Source organism: Opisthocomus hoazin, chromosome 2 (genome assembly GCF_030867145.1).
Source record: "Opisthocomus hoazin isolate bOpiHoa1 chromosome 2, bOpiHoa1.hap1, whole genome shotgun sequence".
In the NCBI taxonomy this organism is placed as follows: domain Eukaryota; kingdom Metazoa; phylum Chordata; class Aves; order Opisthocomiformes; family Opisthocomidae; genus Opisthocomus; species Opisthocomus hoazin.
Genome location: NC_134415.1, coordinates 56224397 through 56246189, shown reverse-complemented (window position 1 = coordinate 56246189; position 21793 = coordinate 56224397). Strand labels below are relative to the sequence as shown.

Sequence of the window (21793 nt, the reverse complement as noted above, 5' to 3'; positions counted from 1 at the left end):
CTTAAAATGATGAGGGAGGTTAGAAAAATACTTCTCATACAAGAATAAATGTCAATATGAAAGGTTTATAATAATATTCTGTTGGTGCACAGGGATTGTTTCTTACTAGGGTATTCATTTTATCTCATGAGTCTCTGCAGAAATTCTTTTTACCCAGAATATAATTTCTGTTTTTTTAATATTTCGCTACATGCTCTGTCTTTGCCTAATCATTCATGGAGTTTTTTGGGCAATGGCGAGAAAGGTAGTGTGTCTATGGTAAAGGAGAGGAGAGGACCAGACATGTAACGCTGACTTAAATAGTTGTTCCATAGAAAGTTATAGAATACTTAATCTTACAAACAACTGTTGCAACAAATAGTTGTTGTAGAAAACACTGAAGTCGTCTTCAAAGGAGAAGAAAAATGTTTCGTGAAGATTTAAATAATCATACATAAAAATTTTGCATCGATGTGTGTATTGCATTTATTATCTGTGTTACTTATATGGATTTCCCGCTGTGCTACTATATGAATACAGGTTTTTTGAATGGTTTCATATTATATAAGCAACAGTGCTAAAAGTGTGCACATGTTAAGCTGTACTGGTATTTTAGCACTTTTATTAGTGTCTCTTACCTTCATTCTTTTTTACTGAATACAAATCTATGTAGGTGTATCAAGGTGTGAAGAAGCATGGCTTTTTGCAGCCGCACATGTTGGCAGAGCAGGAGGTGGTTATCACCACATACGATGTCCTCCGCACTGAGCTGAACTATGTAGATATACCCCACAGTAACAGTGAAGATGGGCGCCGTTTCAGGAATCAGAAGCGGTACATGGCCATCCCAAGCCCCTTAGTAGCAGTGGAGTGGTGGAGGATCTGCCTTGATGAAGCACAAATGGTTGAATGTACAACTGCAAAGGTACGACCTTCCGGGTCATGCATTTATTTAGCTTGAAGAGGTTTTGACCAGCTTACTATAAATAATACAGTAGACTTCCCTCTCCCCCTCTTAATATTTAGTATGCTCAGGTAGTTTCTCCTTGTAGCTTGTTCTTCAGAAGCGAGTTCTCTGCTGGAGATATTTACTATTAAATGGTTCTCCTGTTGGAATGTTGACAGACTGTGAAGTATATTCAGCTCAACAAACACTTAACATAATCTATACTGACAGTTTAAAGAACTAGGTCATGATGTTGTATATGGTGTTTGATAGTTTCAAACAAGACACTAGCCTGTTCAGTGAAATGGTTCAGAGGCATGGATATGTCCTTTGGGTCTAGAAGCTAAAATAGTCAGCAGTCTGTCTGCAAACTCTAGGGCTGCAGTCTGCAGAGGGAGATTATTTTAATTAGTATTCGTCCAGTGTTCTTGCCCAAGACAGAAAGACAAAAATGGTGCTTATATAATGGCTTATGGGCTTTAATTTCCCAGTTTAATTTTTTTTTTTGCATACAGTTTCTTTTTGCTGTTTGCCTTCTGTGAACTCTTCATTGCACTTGATTACTTGGAAGTGGGTATGGCTTGTATCAGCTTTCAGTTATCTGCAAAAAAGCTGAATAACTTTATACACATTTTTATAATATATTGTACTAATGCTGCTTGTAGGTGTGCTGATCTTACATACTGAAAAGATGTTCAGACTTCTTAAAAATAAAGTCCACGTGTTTTTAGACTGTGTTCTGCTCTCTGTTTTTCCTTTCCTGCCATTGGTTCTGTCTTCTTTTGTTAGGCTGCTGAAATGGCACTCCGTTTAAGTGGAATCAATCGCTGGTGTGTTAGTGGCACTCCTGTGCAGCGAGGATTAGAAGGTGAGATTTTATGTAGCAGTATCATCTGTGGGTTTTCCTTGTGCTGATAATTAGGTAGTGGTTTGAAGCAGTTGAAATGTCTGCTAGTTTTGCTCTGAATTCATTGGTACTTTTGACTTGGTAAGCCACAAACCATAAGCACGTATTAAAGGCATTAATAAATGTATCCATATGAAAATTGCAAAGCTCAAATCTTTTTATGTCCTGGAGTGAGAGGAGTACTTTGAGGAGCAGAGAAGCTGTATGTCGAACAGCTGACTCACGCCTGTTCTTCAGATTTCACTTGGCAGAGTAGGTAAACATTAACCCTTCTCTGTTGCAGCTAATGATAGTCTGCTCTGGTTACAGCATCCTTCTGACTGACAAGTACAGCAAACAAAGCTGTATTATTTGCGTTTTGCATAGCCCTGTATGAACTACTGTGGGCATCAACTGCCATGAATATAAGTTCTAAAAATCATACTAAAGCTTTATGAAACTGTCTTCAGTGCTTATGTAAGGACTTCACAAATGGAGATGTGTGGAGTAGGGAGCTGTATGTTAGCTGGTGTCATTTATCTTGTCTTTTTTGTGAGGTACTCAGTTTCTGTAGACAGGCTTCAAACAGAGATAGAAAAAGAGAAAGGGAACTGACTAACTTCTTTGTCTCCCTATGTTCTTTGATGGATTTTGGAGTAAGTGGTACACATTCAGGAAATGAGATTGAAAGTGAATAAATCTGTGTAGGCATTTGTGTGCATTTGTGAACTATTGCTCAGATACCAAACTATTATAAAAATCAATATTATGGATTAATTCATTATGGAATTATAGATTAATTGCATAAATACACATAATAGCTGTGAGAATACATAGTTAATAAAACAAACACTATAGGAGGAAGTGATTGATTTGACTGTCATGGTTACCTTATTGAAGTCCTTATGGGTGATGGTGTTGATTTAATACATATCTGAAATGTCATACTGTCCATAATACGTTGGCCAGGTGCTCAGGCTATACTGAGGGAGCCCTCATCACATAGGGGATGAAAACTGCTGAGTAATTTGAATCTGTGCCGCTGCTGCTGTAATAAAGTGGATAGGACCCTGGGTAAACAATTGCTTCCTGCATAGAAATGATTCCCAGGATTTTTTTTTCCCCTGGTCTGTGGTGTATTTGGTGAATTTCTTACAGCTCTCAGCTGAATACCATAATTACCATAAAGCTAACAGAATAAAGAATGTAGCCACCAGATCTTTGAGAACTGTCTGTAAGATACCGTCATATATTTCTATTTCTTCATTGTCCACATGAAGCATTTAAGTGTGTGCCTCTGCATTTTTCCAGTAAGACTTAGATACAAGATTGAAGTCAATATGTCTTTAAATTTCATCCCCAAAAATGATGGGTTTCTGAATTGTGCAGAATTAGCATGCTGTATTCTCCTAATTAGTGAGAAAACAAAAACAGTGTGTTTATTAATTTCTTAATGCCTAAGTAGAAAAGTGAAAGCCTTTAAATTGCAGCCCCTTTTAGGATGGTGGGCAACAGACAGTTGGTGCACAGCAGGCTGTGAAGTAATGATAACTGAGCAATACTGTTTTAGAAAAACCTGGCAAACCCTGTTAACCATATGCAAACATGTAATTTCTGCCTCTCACCTCTGCTCTGAATAGATTTAAATTGATTGCTTTCTTCTGCTAAACTTGAAATTAGGAAAGTGTCTCACAAATAGTTATATTCCAGCAAGTTCTATGAAAATCAACAACTAGCTAAAAAAGAGAACCCTCATCTTTGTCCACCTGGTCCCCTGCATCAAATTGGCTATTTTGGCAAGGGCACGACTGGAAAACAAGTAGGAAAGAGAACGGCCAGAATGTAGTTGCATTATGCCTGGTAACCTTTGTATGAAAGTTAAATTTTCTTGGAGACATATTGTGAAGTATTAAAACACAAACATTGTACTAAAACACTTTCTTTTCTTGGCAGATCTGTATGGATTAGTCCTTTTTCTTGGAGTTGATCCTTACTGGGTCAAGCACTGGTGGGACCAACTTTTGTATCGACCTTATTGTAGGAAAAATCCCCGGCCTCTCTACAGTCTAATTGCCAAGATAATGTGGAGATCAGCAAAGAAGGATGTGATTGACCAAGTAAATAAGACTTTTGGGTTTTCACATTCCTGAACAACATTTATCAACAGCTTTATTTGCAAATTACTTATTTTCTTTTTTAATTGCAGATTCAAATCCCCCCTCAGACAGAAAATGTACATTGGCTTCACTTTTCTCCTGTGGAGAGACACTTCTATCATCGCCAGCACGAAGTGTGCTGCCAGGATGCATTGGCAAAACTCAGGAAGATTTCAGACTGGACTCTTAAGCTTAGTAGCCTAGATAGAAGGACTGTGACTTCTATTCTATACCCTTTGCTGCGGCTGAGGCAGGCCTGCTGTCATCCACAAGCTGTTCGGGGAGAGTTCTTGCCATTACAGAAAAGGTGAATTTCTGTCACTTCTTAAATGGCTTGCTTTATCCAAAGCAAAACTCTTACTGTCCCGAAAGGTGCAGGATCTTGTACAGTTCTCAAACAAGCCTAATTTTAAGCTTCTGTAGTTAAATATGCAACTATGGCACAGCAAGATATCTGACTTCAGAAACTGAATAGGATGCAGTAGGGTAGTTGGTGTAATTCTTGTGTTAAAGAACATAGTACTGAGAGGCAGTTGTTTGTGCAGTAACGTTTTGACCTTACGATGCTGATGGATACTAGGGTGTTGCAGGTGACAGACTGAATGTGGAAAAAAAACCAGATTCTTTTTCAGTTTTAAAGAAGCCAATAAGTCCACTGATTTTCTGTGTCTCTTACAAAACTCATATTCATAAATGAGAATCATCGACAAAATGAATAGAATGGAATAATTCTTTAATTAAAAAAAATGTTAATTTGAGGTTGCAGAATTTGTAAATGTAGATCCAAACTTCAAAGCTGTTCAAATGCTTTTTTCTTTTTTCTTTCTTTTTTTTTCTTTTTTGCGCACTTCCAAGATCATCTTCCTCACAAGTTCCCTGCAAATACCAGTTTGGTCTCAGCCTGTGTTAGACCAAAAGCATGTTGCTAGCATTCTTTGCAAAATGTAGCTGCTACTTTTTCAATCAGTTGGCTGGGGCGGGAGGGGGTGGAAAAAATTTCCATTCCAGACCCTCAGAGCACTGTCTATGTTGTTTCTTTTTTTAAGCTACAGGTAGTGAAGAACTTAAACTTTTAATACTGCCAGTGTTATTTCGACTGTTTCCTGCTCTTGTTCATCCATTCTATTTAGTCTCTTTCTATCCTTTTATGAAGTTTTGTGTCCTGCTCCTTCCGCTTTCTCGTACAGGGCACCTACAATGTCTCGGCTGCTGTGACTGACTGTGCACCTGCTTCAGCAGGGACCAAGAGTAGGCCCTGTGCTGTAGCCCTTCCACACAGTCTGCTAGTGTGGAAGCACGGACTCAGGCGTTGGAGAAATCAATATTCCCACCAGCCCATACAAGATTATTTGCATTAAAATGAGCCAGTGAAGTACAAATGAAATGTGTAAACTGAGCTGAGTATGCTGGGGACAGCTTAGTACTGTGTTGATTTTGGTGGAATGCTTGCAGAGTGACAGCTGCATAGTAACTGGGGTAGAAAAACTAGCAGTGAAAATTAAATGGTTCTTAAAATCAAAGAGAAGTTGTTTCCAAGCACTATTTACATACCTTTTTCTGTGAAGCAAGCTTGACTGCAGCAGAACACAGAGAAGATTTGGCTCCTGGCTTTGCTTATATGTATGCGAATAATGAAGAAATTCAGTGCTAGGAGCTTTGATGAAGAAGAGAGATTTACTGTAACAAGAAAGTTGATGCTGAAGCATATGGACAGGAGAAACTGGCCTAAAACAAGAAAACTGAGTTTGGAGGATATTCTGTGCTAGGTGACTCTTTTTTCCCGTCTGTGTAGTAAAGGCAGTAAGTGAGAACATCCACTCAACAAAAACATAGCCCTCAAAATGGAGTTTTCTAGGCTTCCCTAGTTAAACTGAGTAAAAAAAAAAAAAAAAAAAAAAACAACCAACAAAACACAAAACCCACACCTTTTTTGTCTTAATTGGTAGTCTCAGGCAATGTATCACATTATATACTTGATATGTGCATCCTTTTGCTTTTGTAACTTTTGAATCTGCTGATGGTTTTGAAAATGAAAGGGAAGTAGCAGGGATAGAAGTATCAGAGTATTATGTGCAGCAGGTGTTATGTGTATTTGCCAATACCTCTGCAGTATTCAGCTAATTATAAATAGTGATTATTTTGATTTAAAGCCTGCTCTAGTGTTAACACTAGTGTAAACTCAAGCAACAGTGTTGTGAGGAGGGCAAAATAAAGCCTGGTCGAGGATACCCTTCCGGCATACCTTGGGCCCAAACTGCACAGCAGTTATGTCACCTCTTACTCTGCTCCACATCACTAAATGCCAAATAGTAAATGCTTCTCCTGAAGGTGAATGACGCTGAGAAGCAGGGTTTCGGGGAGGGGGGTAGTGTCTGGTCTCACAGCAGCAACTGGTCATAGAAGCAGCCTCAGGTCAGCTGTCATAGACTGTTCTTGCAATTGACTCTCCTGTCTCTTTGCATCAGTCTTCTCCCTGCCTGGATTCTTTGTCCCTTGGCCTTACTCCAAGCTATCCTTCATGCTTCTTTCTTCTTTCTTATCTTGTCTTGCTTCTCCTTCTTACCTTTTCATTTCATGTATTTTTATATTAAGCTAACTCTCTTCCGACTAAATTCCTCTCAAGAATTACAAATACTACAAACAAATGTAGAAAAAGAAGTTTAAAATGATACTTGCTAGTCTTTGCTCTTCTCATTCCACACGTTTTCCTCTTTACCTTGACACCTCACCTGTTTTGCATGTTTAGATTGGTAGGAAAAGGGAGAAATGTAGTTTCTCAGCTTTTTTCATTTGAATGAATTCTAGCAAAATGAGGTTCATTTTTACTTGTTGCCAGTTCACCACTGTAACAGACAGAGTAAAATATTTTGCCCTGTGAAGGATTATTTTACCTAGTTCTAATTTTCCTCACGTTTCTTATTTCTTTCTGGTTTTAAATGTCAGCCTTCTGACATACTCAAGTTAGGGTAAAGCTCTAGCTGGAAGAAAAGCTGGCAACTAAGAGTCTTTTAATAAGTAAATAAATCCCTAATAAACATTTGCACAGTATGTTGGATGCATGTAACAGTCTTTCATGCTGCACAGCATTACAGTTTTAGTTCTCTAGTACTGTGATTTTGTTTCGAATTTGAGCCATTTGGTCTCCATTTCAGCACCATGACTATGGAGGAACTGCTAACATCTCTGCAGAAGAAATGTCGAACAGAGTGTGAGGAAGCTCACCGGCAGTTGGTGTGTGCTCTTAATGGCTTAGCTGGTATCCATATCATTAAAGGTAAGACTGGATGGCTGTAGCATATCTTTACTCCTTTTTGTAGGCTAATGATGGTTTAGATGACACCATGTAAAAACAGTGGCATTTTTTAATTCAGGGAGAAAGCCACAGTGAAATCCTGGGAAACTTGAGAGGCTTGTAACAGCGTTTGTAACAAAAACCAGCATTCTTTCTACGTGAGGGAGGAAAGAATAGGTGTAGTTTGGTGCATCTTTGAGATGTCTCAGAGTATTTCTGGCTCTTTTGTTTTGTATTCTTTTGTGATTCTACTGTTTGTGGGTACTGGGAAGATAAAAGAAGTCATACTTGTGTAATTGTACTTAACCTGCTTTTGTTTTATCAGTAGTGCTTTCTGGGCTTCCTGTGTGCGTCCTGCCATGCAAACTGCTATGCTGACTGTGGAATCTGTTTGCTGCTGCCTGCTATACAGCTCTGTCAATGTAGATTTTGTCTGAATTAGGAGGAAAAAAAGCTTTGAATAGGAAACAAAAATAAAAAAGTAGTAATAAAATCACTTAGTCATGAATGTGAAAGAAATGCCTCTGCCAAGTAACAAGTCTTGTAAAGTTAACAAGCTACTTGAGTTTTTCCAGTTCATGTTAAAGCCTTTCTTCAAAGAAAACAAGCAAACTGCCTGTTCTGTTACTTGCTTTACAGAAGGACTACCTTCAGATTCTTTAGCCTGTACTTAATAGGTTTGAAATACTTTATGATTGAAGGATGGAGATCAAATTTTTCAGATAGAATTAAGTGCTTAGAAGATTTCTGTACGGATTAAATACTTCTGAAATACACTAGTAGCAAAAATTAAGTTTGGCCCTTTTTGAAAGGCAGATGGATGAAAATTGCATCAGGTGAGAAACAAAAGCAGAACTGAGGCAGAGTTCTGATTTGTAACTGCTTCCTGCGCCGCAGCATTACTGTTGCACTCAGTCTTATTTATCAGTAAGGAGGAAGCACACCTTATATATAAATCAAGCCATGAATTTATGGTTAGTATAATTGAAATCTTAGAGGTCTAATTGTTATTAGTCCGCATCTCATTGTTACAGGTGAAAAAAGAATAATAATCACACTTAACTTGTTTCTACGGCTTGTCCTGCTTTTATGCCTACCTTTCTGCTGCCATTCTGGGTCCTGAGGTTAATGGTTTCATACCAGTGGTGGCATGCTATGGCAAGCTGTCACCATCTGGAGTTCTCTGTCAGGAGTAAGACACTTGTGTCGATGGTTTCTTCTTTCTCACTCAAGGATCCAGTTAGGGTCATTTTTATGTTTGCTAGCACACTTGTACACCTTTGTCTTTCTTCATTGGTCTGCAACTCCACATTAATACCAAATTTAGTGTATGTGATGCCTTTTATGAATGTTACATACTATTTCTTTGTTCTCTGTGTTGCCCCTAAAACGAGTTTTGTCCAGCTCTAGGTCTGCATTACTTTGACTGTGGGTGAGTTGTTTATAGCCATGGCTTCCTTATTCACTGCCAAGCCTGTGCACCGTCTCTTAGCATCCCATGGCTGTACTCCTCCACACTGCATCCTGTATCTTTACTTTTCAAGGCCTCTGCTATTGTTACTAGGCCTGTATTTCTCTTCGTGATTGTGTTAGTTGTAAATACCTCATTCTACATAGAATAACTGCTTGTTACTGCTGTCTATATAAAGCTGTGATTGTACTACACAAAGATGAACAAAAGTGGAAAAAAAAATTAGCCATAGATGCCTGATGACTGAGAGAAATTTCTGTCACAGCTAAGCCAAGTAAAAGGTCCAGGCAGGTCAAGAAAAAGTCAAAGGAGACCTCACAAGCCTTAACCTTGAGGCCTTGCAAATTCAGCACATAGCTTTTGGCCTGTTACTAGTAATGGCAAGGTGCAGGACTACACCCTTAAAACTGGCAACTGTTTCAATGTAAGAAGCAAAAATCTTGTTGAAATAGAGTCCTTACACTTGCAGATGTGTAGGAAGATGACTTTTGTTTTACTCTGTCTGTCTTTGTGTGTCATGTCATTGTACCAAGTTTTAAGTCTTCTAAGACTAGTACTGGCTAAGTAAATTTCTGTCAGTTGAGAAAAGAAAATAAAATTTGAGTTTGGTGGTTTTTTTGGCTGCTTTTCCATATGCAACTTCAATTTTGTATTTCTTTTTTAATTTATATAAACTGTTTTCTGAGAAGTGATTGTGATATTAGCAGCTTACATCGCTAGTTATGTTCCCTGCATGTATTTAATAATTTCTGCATTTCTGAAGTACAACACAACTTTCATTGTTTTCACTGGGAGAGTGAATAATGTATTTGCAGTGCAAATTTAGTAAGGCAACACTGCAGTGAGTTGTGGAAGATGGTTTGTTTTGTTTTTTTAGTGCAACGTGAGATTTTTTGGACTTACGCAACTGTGTATACATATTCTAAGATCAAGAAGTCTTCAGATCTTGCAATCACAAAAGATACTTAATTTGGAAACTGCTTTAGTGTTTGTAAAATATAATACTCTGTCTTTTATCAGTTGTTTTTTTTGGGGGGAGGCGGGGGATGAATAGGGAAGATTTGCTTGAAGACAAGAAGATATTATACAGCCTCTCTGAAAACATCTTGGTATGTAACAAGTGATGGCCAGTTATGGCTGTTTGTGTATTTAAAAACCAACACGGTATGTGTATATTTTTGTTACTCTTCTTCAGGAGAATATGCCTCGGCTGCAGAGCTGTACAGGGAAGTGTTACGATCATCTGAAGAGCACAAAGAAAAGCTCAAAACAGATTCCTTGCAAGTGAGTGAGTATTCAAATGTAAAGAGACGTAGTTAAGAACTGGAATACTTTAGATTTAATTGAACAGGTCAGTCTTTTTTCTTCCTCCCAGTAGTGTGCTGAATGACTCTTTCAGCCTACTGTCATTATCACAGTCTTTAGATAGGAATCTCTCCAATGACTACCACGTTTCCTCTTTTTTGATTTTTTTTTTTTTTTTTTTTAACAAAGCTACTGTGTTTTGAGAAACTTTATCTTGTGAGCCTTCATGATATCCCAGAAGCAGTGTATGATCTCCACCTGCTGTTCTGCAATAAATGCAACACGCTGAATTCCTAGACTTGTGTATGTGACTGTGACTGCTCACGTTAATGGTACTGTAGTATATCCTGTGAATACCGGATGCTGGGTGTACATTGAGAATGGTATTAACGTGCCGAATGATAGACAATAATAAAATGTTTGCACTGCAGAAGATGTTCTCTGAAAGGGCATCAAAACATAAGAAAGAATCAAAGTAAATTTTCTCTTCAGGAAATAATACATTTTGAATACTATATTAAAAATGTGAATATATTTTCCTAATAAAAAAGCAGTTCTCTAACTAACATCTCTATATTTCTAATATCTGTTCTAAATTGATCAAAATTCTCTTAAGCATAACAAGATATTTAAAATGTTAATGACGGATAAATAAGAAGTGACCAGTTGTCTATTTCTTCACTTTGGTTACTTCACTATGTAAGTTATTCTTTGATTATCTTGCATGTGGTCATCTGATGACTCTGCTATGCTTCTTTGATTCTTCCTTCTCTTTTCTCTCTTTTGTGACTTCCCAGAGGCATTTTTTGACTTAGCATAGCCATATCAGCATAAAGTTGTTAAGTTACTCATAACAAGGCTGGTAATTAAGTTTTTTTACTGGATTATGAAATCCAGTAAAGCTTTTTTTTTTGCTCAAAATGTACACTGCCTAATATCGCCTTTGTGTAATGAAACTCAACTTCTGTTTAGTACTTCCAAGTTGTGTAGGCTTAGCTCTTTAAGATAAAGGCAAACTGCTGCTGGCCAGTGCTCATTAGTGGCTGAGATAGCAATAGGACAAAGGTGTAGTGGGTCCCAGAGGTGAGAAGGGCACAAGTTCACAATAGTGAAAGTTACTAGTATGAGTTTGTGGGAGATACGCAGGCAGGATAATATTAGGTGTCTGGTTTGAGAAACGTAGGATGAACCCAGGGAAGAGGAATAGAGTTGCCTTATATTAACAATCAAGTTTATTTTCCCTAAACGTAAACAAAAAGGTCATGGCTTATTCGGTCATTTTTTTGTTTTGGAAAAGTGAAAAATATGAAATATGATTGAAGCGCTTGGGGCCTGTTTGTTTCTTTGTGCTTTGTTTCACTTTAGATAGGCTAAGTGAATTCTCTACTTATGATATTCTAAAAGGTATTTACAAAAGGCTGTGCTCTGAGATAAATCACTTGTTTTTCCATGATAGTCAAGGGCTGTTTTAATTAGGAGGGTGAGTATGGGACAAAATCTGATGACTTGGTATCAGACTTTCCTGCTGATTTGCTTTTGAGGTATTAAAGAAGGTCTTTTTAATGTTTAATTTCCTGCCTCAGTAAAATGAGGAAAATAATGTCTATTTTCTTTATAAGATGCTTGCAGATGAACAGAGAAAAAAGTATAAATTTAATTGAATACTAATTTCTTGCTGTAAGCTTTCATTGCTATTCCTGTTACAGATGTTGCAATGAGTTTTTCATGATTGCTGTTGACTTTCTGTATATTTAGAGACTTCATTCTACACACAATTTGATGGAATTGTTGTTGGCAAAACACCCAGGAATTCCCCCAACTTTGCGTGATAGCCAACTTGCGGAAGAGGTAAGCATTGTTCATTTTTATATAAATACATTCTGAAGAGCACCTTTTTATTTTTTATCCTTCAGTATTTTCTCTAACTAAAGAAATAACATTAAATAGCTTTCAAGTTAACTACGTACATTTCCTTTCAGGTTAGTAAAATCAAGAGTTGCTTAGTGTGTGAGATGAGAGCAGAAATGCCCAGTAAAATGCTGCTGTTTCTGAATGCTTGGTGATCTCTGTTATGCTGTGAGTGTGTTTTATGGAAGTTTTAATAATTTTTGTCTCTAAAATGTCATTTCCCCACGCCTACAGTGTTCTTGTGGAAATCAGTTACATAAATGTTACTGATAAAGAATGCATAATCCTCATTTTTTTTGAGTTCTTTATTTCCTCATGTTTTCTTTAGCTTTTCTCATTCTAACTGCAGACAGTCAGAGACTTGTCCAGGTGAAGTTAGTTTTTCTTACATAGGTACCTTCCATTCCAAAACGCTTCCCCATCTCCTAGTAAATATAAGCTACTACTGTCTAATGCATCTTCTCAATCATGCCTTGAAGCTGGCTTTCTACCTCTCTCTTTGACCCTGTGTGTGGTACTGATAATATCTTCTTTGAAACTTTCTTGAGAAGGTCCTGATTTGCGCTGTCCTTCATAGCCTAAAGTTTGCCAGTGGCATCTTGTCCAGGCTCTCCATGTATTATTTATATTGTACTCACATGCCTTACAGCATCTGGTTCATCCCTGTCACACTTGTAATGCCTAAACACCTAGAAAGGTTGGCCATCTTTGGGCATATAAGCAAGTCACTGTGTGTTACTTCCTTTGTGCATAATCCTGTTTAACTATAGCCTTAATCTTAACTGAGAAAATATCTCGTAAGATAGCTGGGATCGCTGTTCCCCACTGGTCAGTGGTAGTGCACATATGTACCACATTTGCAAAAGAAAATCACTTTTTTGGCGTCGTTTTGGTTGGAAAGGACCTTGGGATGTCTCTAGCTGAACCTCTGCCTCAGAGCAGGGTAGCTCAGGGCTTTATGCAACTGGGCTGTTAAAACCTCCAAGGAAAGAGACTTCACAATTTATCTGAGCAACCTGTTCCAATACTTCATCATCTTCGTAGTGGGGAAGAAAAAAATTTGCATAGAACATCACATTCTAATTTATAGGCATTGTCACTTGTTCACTTGCTGTGTACTTCAGTAAAGTGCCTCGCTCCCCCTTCCTGGTGACTTCCTACTGGCTGCTAGAAGGCTGCCATTTTGTACCCTCTAAGCCTCTCGCTCCCCCTTCCTGGTGACTTCCTACTGGCTGCTAGAAGGCTGCCATTTTGTACCCTCTAAGCCTCTCTTCTCCAAGCTGGACAAGCCCAGTTCTTTCAGCCTCTCCACTTATGTGATTGTGATCAGTATCTGTCTTATTATTTGGACATCTTGTGATATTTTACCATTTTTATGCAAATTCTATGCATAAGTAGCATTTTTTTCTGTTTTAATGAGACTTATTCCCTTAACTGTTTAAAGAAGTTTCTACCAGCCTTTATAGAAATACTGCAGATTTTTTTTATTGACATGTAGCTCTAGGAGTTTTTATATCACCTTCTCCTGACATTATTGTAAAGGAGAAGATTGGGAAATTTGTATTTTTCTTATAAATGTGAAGTAGAAATTGTTTTTCATAGCTATATTTTGCCAGTAGCACATCCAAATACATGAGAGTCCTGTCCACTCCTGGTGAACTGAGCTCCATCTGCAACAATAATATAATTATCTTGACAGCAGCAAAAAAAAGGACTTAAACACACCTTGAAATAGATGAAATAAAGTTATCTAGTGAAATCAGAATGTAATGGTGAAAGATATGTATGTGTGTACATGTTACTTGTAAGAAATCCAAGTTATTTGTTCATCAGTTGTTAAAAAATCAAACTGGTACTGATTATATTGTGGAGACACTTGCATACCAAGGGGGGTTTTCACTGTCAGAAGTAATTTTTATTAAAAAATTGTATCTGATGCACCTAAAAATAAGGAAACTTAAAGGTTTCTTGTTATATTATGGATAAGTTTTATATGTAGATAAGTTAAATTGTCCTGTTTAGGATCTTTTTATTGTTTACTTATTCAACACAATATATTCTAATGTACAGAGAAGGAAGAATTATGGGTTAAGTTCCAGTTCCTCTTTGTAATTCAAGGTATTCCTACTGTGTGGTTTCGACTTGTCCAAAAGCAAAATTGCTTAGTTAGCATCTTTGTAGTATTATGTCTTCTCAGATATTTTTTGGGCTTACTAATAAATTCTAGAGAAATAAATTAATGCCAAATATTGCTTACGGATGAAAGTGGGTAGCACAGAGGTACCTAACCATTGTAAAACATTGTGGTAGCTGAGGAGTTTTTGCATTTTCAGTTATTCCTCATAAATATGAGTTGTGCATAATTTTAAGCTCTCATTTCCATACAGGCAGAACAACTTCGACAGCATTATATGAGTAAATCCAATGCAGAAGTGGCAGAAGCCCATCAAGCCTTACAGCCAGTTCTTCAGACCATTCGGGAACTCCAGAGAAAGGCAGGTACCTCTTACATATTTAGTCTCTGAATTTTGAGCCTTTTTTTTTTTGTTTTATTTTCTTCTGTTTATCCAGAACTCTAGCTATTTATTTTCTCTAACAGTTCTCTGAAGGTCTATTTGGACACAGTCCCAAAACATATTCTGTGTTCCCTACATAGAGGCACAGAGTACTTGATGAACAAAGGATTAAAACCAGAAGTACATAGTGAAATGAGTCTAGTAAAGTCTAACACCGTGCTTGATTTTTATATTAGCTGTGCATGACCTGTAATTTAGGTTAATAAGTTATGGGTTTTGGCCTTGAAACATTTCTGTGGTGTGTCAGATGGCATTTCAGTTACTTTCAAAGGAGCTGTTCTTTGACATGCATTTAGTCATTGTGCTTAAGTCGTAATTGTGTTTTAGTCAATATGACAATTCAGGTTTCATGGGGAGGTGCAAACTCTGAATGCAGTGATGAACACCTGAGTTGAATTGCGGCTTGTCATTTGCATAATAGTAAAGAAATAAAAAAGAAATGGGGGCAAATGGCATGTGAAGAAGCAAACTTCTGCATCTTCTTTCACCTTTTAAAATTACAAGGCCGCTTCAGTGTTGCTCTATTAATTTGACAGAGAGCTTGCTTTCCCTGATGAAATGGTCCTTTCATCTCTTATTGAGAGAGAGAAAGAGGAAGTTGAGATTACAGTATATCTATGTGGCTATTCTATATAGGTGGCCTTGGTGATTCTAACTGTACTGACACAATTTGAAGGTGCAGCAGTAGATGGGAATGTAGAAAATTTTTAAATCATATATTCACTTAAACAGGAAAGGGGATGTTTTTAAAGCATGCTCTCCTCTTCCACTTTCCATGGAATTTACCAGCCTGTGTTTGAGTGTGGCCTAAAGGGCAGTATAAGCCTCTGCTGCAATAAGTAAATTGATTGTTTGTTGAACGTTCATGGATGTATCTATTCTTTTGCATACAGATACATTCAGGTTCTCCTTGGTGGTTGGATGTCATCCAGACAGCAATACAATATGCCATAGATGAGGAGCTTGTTCAACGTGTGCAAAATGAAATAACCTGCAACTACAAACAGCAGACTAATAAACTTTCCATGGCAGAGAAGTAAGAGAATAGCTAAAATAGGCTAATGAATGAGGTTAAGTCTGCTCAAGTCCTTTTATGAGTTTGTGGTAAGATTTGCAATTAAATAGTAGGCATTTTTACTTCAGAGCATTAAGTTTCAAAAACCGTCCCCCAAAAAGTGTAACTAAGTAGAAGACTTGAAAAGAAAAGCAGGAGAATTACAGTTTTCTCCTAGACAAGCATTGTTTTCAATGTTCCTTTGTATTATCTACTGTGGTTTTACAGTCTTCTGTACTCCTGCAACTGCTGAGCAAGAAAGATGCAAAGTTTATTGTGTTAAAATTGACTAACCTCTAAAAGAAACTGACTTGCTTAAATGGAAAGTAGACAGACAGTATCAGAAAATCCTTGTATAACAGCATAAAACAGCAACACTGTTTTTCTGAGCAAACAATTTTGATTTAGTTTCGTGTTAGAGATTACAGTACCACTGTTCTGTGCAATTACAGAATAATGGGTTGGAAGGGACATCTGGAGGTCATCTAAACCAATTCGCAGCTTATACATCCACGCCCATGCTCAGAGATTCAGGCAAATCAGGTTGCAGAGGGATTGTCCTGTTGATTTTAGGCTATCTCCAAAAAAGGTGATTTCATAGACCTTATGTGAAGCCTGTTCCAATATTTGACCCACTTGGTGGAGCAAAAAAAAAAACCACCCACCGAATTAAAAATCCTTCTATCTAGTTAATATTTCCTGTGTTGCATCTTGTGTCTGTTGTCTCTTGTCCTACCACCATGCGCCTGTGAGAAAAATTTGGCTCCGTCTTCTCTGTACCTTACAGTTAGACAGATACAGAAATCAATAAGGTCTCCCCTGAGCCATCTCATTTTAAGGCTGAATAAACCCTTTTCTCCCAGCCTCCTCTTGTACATTCTGTGCTCCAGCTCCCTAAGTTCATCACAGAAAAGGGAGATACAGGAAGGAAAGTGCTCTCACAATTTAACTTCAGGCAGTTTTCTCAGATACGTGAGCAATCCTTATGTTCTTAAATACAGTCTTTCTGAATCATGTTTTAGTTAAATATATATTTTTATTCTATATATTAAAATGTATATAAATAGATGTATATAAATGCATATACATATGTATATAAATATCTAATGTGTATATAAAATATGTGTGTGTATAGATTGAAATACTTAAAATACAGACAGATTTTAACTAAATATGTAAAGATGTATCCTCCAGTATGACTGCTCTGTTATCATGATCCCTAAAGGTGACAATTCCTCGCTCTTGCTGGAAGTAAGAGTATCTTTTACTTTTCGGGACTTAATATAATTGTACTGAATAATCTAAATGAAGATACAAAACTTTACCTCTTCTTACTTCAAAACTCAGAATCATGTTACAAGGTTGGACTAGATGGCCTTTAAAGAACCCAACAACTCAAACTATTCTATGCTTCTAGCTATTCTATTCCGTGCTGAGAAGGAAGACGGAAATTCTGTCCAAAATGGGGGTATTGAGACCACCCAGCTGGAAAGTAGCTTTGCAGAAAAGGATCTTGGGGATTGTGGTGGACACCAAATTGATCGTGAGCCAGCAATGTGCCCTTGCGGCAAAGACAGCTAATGGTATCCTGGACTGCATTAGACAAGGTGTTGCCAGCAGGTTGAGGGAAGTGATCCTTTCCATCTACTCGGTGCTGGTGGGGCCGCACCTGGGGTACTCTGTGTCCAGTTCTGGGCTCTGGGTACAAGAGAGAGATGGACATACTGGAGAGAGTCCAACAAAGGGCCAAGAAGATGGTGAAAGGACTGAAGCATCTCTTGTATAAGGAGAGGCTGAGAGAGCTGGGACTGTTCAGCAGTTCAGGGGGGAATCTTCTCAATGTCTATAAATACCTAAAGGGAGGGTGCAAAGATGATGGAGCCAGGCTCTTTTCAGTGTTGCTCAGTGACAGCACAAGAGCCAGTGGGCACACAGAATCACAGAGTGGTAGGGGTTGGAAGGGACCTCTGTGGGTCATCTAGTCCAACCCCCCTGCCGAAGCAGGGTCACCTACAGCAGGCTGCACAGGACAGGAGATTCCCTCTGAACATCAGGAAATGTTTTGGTTTTTTTTTTACTGTGAGGGTGACCGAGCACTGGCACAGGTTGCCCACAGGTTGTGGAGTCTTCATCCTTGGACGTACTCTAAAGCTTTCTGGGCATGGTCCTGAGCAACTAGCTCTAGGTGACCCTGCATCAGGGTCAGGTTGGACAAGACAGCCTCCAGAGGTCCCTTCCAACCTCAACCTGTCTCTGACTCTGTGATATGAACATTTCATGGTGAAGTGTTATTGGAGAATGATAGCATCTCATTCTGTTCAAAATATATTTGAGGAAAGAATTGTTGGCATGTTCATGCTGAGCTCGTATGCCTCTGCATCTCTGTATGCTTGCCCATGTCATACTGGAAGAAGTTTGGGGTTTTTTTCTCAGTTGAAATTAACTGTTTAGGAAGTATCTTTTTAAATAGTTGCTGCTTCCAGGTTGTATGACTTTGGAAAAGGTATCTGCAAGTCAGCTGTTTATTTTATAAAATAGGGATAAAAGATTTCCTTTTCAGTTTATTTTAGCATGCGCAAGAAAAATTTTAAAAAAACCCGCAGTGTTTTGTGAAGTATTACTGGCCAGTGGTACAAGCAATAAGTGCTGATCTCTAGTGGAGTATGAAGAGATGGTTAATCCAAGGTATAGTGTGAGACATCTGGAATATTTGGCAACTGATAGTATTAATAACAGACTTGTAATTGCAGTTCACATGTATTTTCAGATTACCTGGTTAGGCAAATTTGTCTATTTTATTTTAAAATACATATTGCTTAAGTAGGCCATTTTAAATGCCAAACTTTACTATAGTAGTGTTGTTAAACCTGGGCTTTTCTCTCCACACTTTACAAAAGAGATGTTTTGGATCAAACCACAGTCTTGTAATACACTGTCTGGTGTATGAATGCCAGACCTTGTATCAATGGTGCACTCGCAGCAAGAGACGTTTGCTCACAGGAGAACCACAGTATGGGAGCTGCTTAACTGGTGTTGATTTTCCCACTCCAATCAAGAAAGACAGCTAGGTTGCAGGAAAATAGTTCACTGTCATGTCCGTTTAATAATTTCAACTTTGAAAGCTAACTTACAAAACTCACTATGTTTTTGTGATGGGTGCATGCGTCTGCTGTGCATTGCACAGGTGCATTGAGAATTAGTTTGCTAGCCAACAGATGCAAATAAGACTAGAAGTATGTGCGATTGTTTACCTTTAGTAGATAATGTGTTGTGGACCAGAATGTTGCAGGTTGGTGTCGACTACTACAATTTGGTCACATCTCAAGTCTTGGAAAGAGTCTTTCTATTCTACAAATACCAGGCATCATCTTAGGGGATACAGTGGAATGATTTCTAACAGTTAGCATTACATGGAGTAGTAATAAGCATTTGCTTACAATACGAACTTCATATGTTGTCCTATATAGCTATTTAGCTTTTTCTCTTCTACTTCGAAAAACTGAATTTAGTTTGGATTTGCTGACTCAGTGTGCGATTAATTTCCGTTTTCTTCAAATCAGATTCCGTGACTGCAGAGGCCTTCAATACCTGCTCACAACACAGATGGACGAAGTGAAGAAGTTCCAGAAGATTGTAAGAGAAGCGGTGAAAAACTTGGAAGGCCCTCCCTCTAAGCAGGTTATTGAGGCTGCCACTATCTGCCATTTGCGACCTGTTAGACTTCCACTTAACAAGTATGTCTTGAAAATAGAAAATAGACTTTAGAGGTGTATTATTCAATTTTCCTTCATTTGAAATAAGAGATTAAAGTCTTTATTCTGTACTCAGCATTTGTATGCACACAGATATGATGGATCCGTCTGTTAGAATCATGAGCTTACTTTGGTTTTATTCTACTAAAATCTTACTCTATCAGTTGTTATATTGAGTACACATAACGTAGTTAAATTGTTCTTTTTGAAGGACTTTGTGTGGTTTTTTATGTTGGAATAGAGAATTACAGGAATTACTTTGGTTTCTGATGAAATTCTGAGACCTTCTGTTCGATTTTCTGTATTGCAGCTGTGTCTTTTGTAAGGCTGATGAATTGTTCACGGAATACGAGTCGAAGCTCTTTTCTCACACGTAAGTTCACAGCTTTGTAAGCTTCTCACGATAAAGAAAAAGTGAAAGTTGATTGTTTTATATTTTCTACTTTAATTTTTCTGAAATAACTTTATGAACAAATTACAGCAATTTCTTGCTAGTGGCCTTGGTAGCAATTTCATTAGTCAGGTTTAATTTTCTATGTAAATTTCATTTGAAAAAGTTGCATACAAGGAATGAATATGTTTCACTTTTTCTGAGGCTTCTGTAATATGACCCTACATTTGAAATGAAGTGTTGAAGTGTTCAGAAACTGTGTGTATAAAAATAGAAGTATGCTGATTAAACGCATATTCCTGTTTGTCCACATATTTATTTGGAGTCCAGTTGCATATGCTATAATACCATACTTATTCATAGATTTCTCTTTTTTTAATTCTGTATAATTCATAAAGTAACAAAATTTGACTACAGCCACAATGAGAGAGGAGATTTCAGACATAAATGGAGCTGTGAGCTGAAAGAAGGGTTGCACCAGCACATGGTGTAAGAGAAGTATGCATAGTGGACAGTACTGAAAGGCATGGATTACAGCCCTCTGCATGCTTTCTCTTTGACTTTTATCTGTCATATCACTCACAGTGTTAAAAGTGGATTAAAAAATCTTGAGGTCACTGAGAAAACATTTTTTTCCAGAGCTCTGTTACCTAATGATTGCTGTAATCATTAGGAAACGTTAGTGTGTTTCTGAATTAGCGTTGTTCGTCAAGGAGGAAACCAGGAAGCTGTAGTGTTCTTTAATAGTGCAATACACAGCAAATTTTGCATCAGAGTTTAACTGCAACTCTTGTTGATTTAAGAAGTCATAATTGCAAATTTTTTAAATGAATGTGACATTAATCATTAATAACTACTGAAAGATAATTAAGATGTGTAACCTTTTACAAAAACTATTGAAGATTTAGAGCTGACAACAGGGCCTGTAGAGTGATTTCGGTGCTGGTACTGAGTTCTGTACTGTGTTCAAAGCAAGCTTCTGGGACATCAAGTAATAAAACAGCTGTTTACATTTGTTTGGTTTGCTTTATCCTTTGATCAAGTATTAGAAGGCTGAAATATATGATTAGTAGAAATGGATGTGGAAGTACAAAGTCAATTATAAGTATTATGTTGGGTTTGTTTTCAAGCGTTAAAGGCCAAATGGCAATATTTGAGGAGATGATAGAAGATGAAGAAGGGCTCGTTGATGACCGTTTGCCCACCACAAGTAGAGGACTGTGGGCGACCAGTGAAACTGAACGTGCCTTGAAAGCTATTCTCTCCTTTGCCAAAGCTCACCGAATGGATGTTAAGCTAACTGAAGAAGGCAGCATATTTCTGGAACTCTTTGAAGCGTGGAAAAAGGAATATAAGGTACAATAAATGAGATGGTGACTAAACAGTTGTGTAGTCCATTTATTGTAATGTAAACAAACTTAAGCTGAATATAAACAAATCTAAGTTGTATTCCTGAAATCAGGGTTTGCCTACACAAAGCTTTTTCACATTGCTTATTACAGGATTTGATTGAAAATGGCTTGTATATGATTTAAGAGTTTCTAAAAGCTATACTGGCTACTAAGCAAATTAGTAAGCAATGTAATTGCATCTATTAAGACAGTATACAGATATAATTAAATGTGTTCATCTGTTTAGTTAAATCAAAACGTAGCAAGACACAGTAAATGGAACATTGGTCCATTCTGTAATTCAGTTTACCTTCAGTTTTGTGTTAGCTACAGATATCCTTTCACTACTGCTTTATTTCCTGGATCTTGTTTACTACACAATGTAACCTGAAATAATTAGTTTCCTGGTGTTTGGATCAGAGAGAACTACAGGAGTATACTGCGGCTTTCTTCGTGCATCCTTGTGTGTCTGTGTTTCCTTGCAGTGAATAGATACCAGTGATGGAGAAGGGGGAAGAGCTGTTGCACAGAAGGGTGTCATCCTTATAGCTTAGGTGTAATCAAAAGTGGTTTCTCTTGAATGCTTCTTCTCATTTTTAATTATCACAGACTTCAACTTCAGTAGAACACACTTGGTACACTAGTTTCAGGTTTATTGACTTTTTTGTATACTTTTTTTTTTTAGT

The 21793-nt window shown here is 37.6% G+C and overlaps 1 protein-coding gene across 1 annotated transcript in view; it reads left to right on the top strand.

Moving 5' to 3' along the window:
• Nucleotides 1-21793, top strand: part of SHPRH (SNF2 histone linker PHD RING helicase) — a 57368-nt gene that overhangs the window by 19553 nt on the left and 16022 nt on the right. The window contains exons 10-21 of the mRNA XM_075413735.1: nt 653-904; nt 1715-1793; nt 3765-3928; nt 4018-4274; nt 7120-7241; nt 9926-10014; nt 11791-11883; nt 14331-14438; nt 15413-15555; nt 19134-19307; nt 19636-19698; nt 20847-21072. Coding sequence (XP_075269850.1) covers nt 653-904; nt 1715-1793; nt 3765-3928; nt 4018-4274; nt 7120-7241; nt 9926-10014; nt 11791-11883; nt 14331-14438; nt 15413-15555; nt 19134-19307; nt 19636-19698; nt 20847-21072 — 1770 coding nt within the window. The remainder of the gene's footprint in view (nt 1-652; nt 905-1714; nt 1794-3764; nt 3929-4017; nt 4275-7119; nt 7242-9925; nt 10015-11790; nt 11884-14330; nt 14439-15412; nt 15556-19133; nt 19308-19635; nt 19699-20846; nt 21073-21793) is intronic.